General features: G+C 40.1%; 1 protein-coding gene across 1 annotated transcript in view; it reads right to left on the minus strand. All coding sequences in view use genetic code 11, as the record gives it.

Moving 5' to 3' along the window:
- Positions 1–1,511: 1,511 nt before the first annotated feature.
- EGR_10934 (hypothetical protein) overlaps positions 1,512–2,003 on the minus strand; it is a gene marked incomplete at both ends in the record, with an annotated part of 3,123 nt that continues 2,631 nt past the window's right edge. Inside the window, one exon of the mRNA XM_024500183.1 lies at positions 1,512–1,626. Within this exon, the coding sequence (XP_024345402.1) occupies positions 1,512–1,626 (115 nt within the window). The remainder of the gene's footprint in view (positions 1,627–2,003) is intronic.

A 2,003-nucleotide genomic window follows, 5' to 3' on the forward strand; every position in this document is an offset into this window, starting at 1 on the left:
AGTTGGATAGATGGATCGCATGTCCATAATATGCTGATTGTGTTTGTCAGGGCTGTGGATGTTAGCAAACCTCAAGTCCCTATTCTCTTGTCTATGGAAGCAAATGTTGGGACTCAGTGGTACGGCTAGCTGTGAGAATTCACTTTACTTTAGAGGAAAGTTACCTGCCAAATATTCGAAAACGAAAGACGGGAGCAGTATCTTTTCGGATCGCCTGTATTCTATACACTTTTCTGTGTAGAAATGTTAGTGTGGACGTCTTCGCTTACTGTCATGACTTTATACGCAGAATGGAGCAACCTGGATGTTATCCACCATGATATTCTGTGAAGTTGAGTGCGCAAATGAAAGAGGTATTTGGAAGGTGTTCACCGATATGCTACTGGCCTCCTAGTTCATTCAGACTGATAATTGCGATATTTATCCACGTGTCTTGATTGCGATATCAAACGTGACTTTCTCACATTTGAGGAGAATATTTATTGTTGATCTACAGACTATTTGCAAGAGGAAGGCAGAAGAAGCATGGCTTCGTACAGTCTTCCAAAATTCATTACAATTTTATCATTAAGTTGTTTCCATCTTGCAAATATCAGCATCAACACTGACTCGAGTGAGAATGACATGCAAAATTAGGCATTACAAAGCAAAAACGTAAAATTTGTCTACAAAAGAACCAAATGGCTGTTTTAGGTAAATTGAACTGATATCGACTGTTACCTTTGTCATTCTTACCTATTCCCATCACAAAAGACCTGCGCTAGCCAATAGCGTCAGTGGTAGGATAAATAAAGTTGTGTTTGGTGACCCCGTGTTTCATAAACCGGGCTTACTTGGCTGTTTTTACATGTTACAAAAGCACAGGCTTCCCTCCATTCATCTGTTTGCTTTAATTACGACTCTTTTCCAGCTCTGTCCTAAATAGCACAGATAAACTGCTTTGAGATTTAACTTGCAGAATTGTTAGATTCGTTGCCTTTGAAAACCTCCACTTTTGAAATCTAAGCACAAAATATCGAGTGCAAGTGTTCCTTTGTCAATACCGTTGACTTTTCTGTGTCATAATGCCTAATTTTGCATTTCAGTCGTGCTCGCGTCACTGTTGGTGCTGGCGTTGTCAAAGAAGTAACAGCTTCGTGGAGAAGTGCAGTGAATTTTGCAATGCTGCTTGGAACCACGCTTCAACATAGTTCCCGCCGTGTTTTGGTTTCAGTCCTACATTCACAATTTTTGTTTTGCTGAGTAAAGGACTATCGCATTCCTACGTTATTTGGGATTTCTAGGAGCACTTTCATTCAAGACTCATACCTGGTGAAATAACTCAGCATGTGTGAAGGCGACTTCCAATTTCACTTGAATATTTGTGCGACAAATGCACGACCACCCATTGTTAGCGGAGGGAGATGAGGTGTTGCCCTCCTTTATGTCGTGACCTTAACGCAAGCGGAGTGCACTTTTGAGCAGGTCAAGCGCAGATAAATTTTAGCTCATTGTCTTAGATAAAAAAACCTTCAATGAAGACAAATTACTGTCTTTTGAACAATTGCTCCATGGGGATGTTGTGAAAAGCAGATGCAATGAGTTGTTACTAAAGACAATGGAGAAGGAATAATGGCCTTTTCAAGACTTTAAAATGAGGCAAGACGGTAATCTGTGTGTGGATTAAAAGGCTATTTGACAATTCAAATTTCAGGGAACACTGCCTTTATTTGGAGACCACCTGTAGCAGGAGTGTTTCGTCGATAAATTCAAAGGAATACCAGTAGGCACTCACAATGTTGGCATTTGTTATGGCATGACATGAACTATTTTTTGCTTGGTCTGGGAACTCAGCACGTATCTCTCCATCAGGGCATGCTAGAATTCGTCCGAAGATGTTCGCGTTCAGATCCTGCAGGAAATGATTATCTAATAAAGCCCATGATCTTCCCAGTTGGCATCAGCTCGTCTTTCTACCCTAAAATTTGTAACCTTAAATTTAACTTTTATTTTTAGTAATATTT

This window comes from Echinococcus granulosus (assembly GCF_000524195.1).
Source record: "Echinococcus granulosus chromosome Unknown EG_S00306, whole genome shotgun sequence".
In the NCBI taxonomy this organism is placed as follows: domain Eukaryota; kingdom Metazoa; phylum Platyhelminthes; class Cestoda; order Cyclophyllidea; family Taeniidae; genus Echinococcus; species Echinococcus granulosus.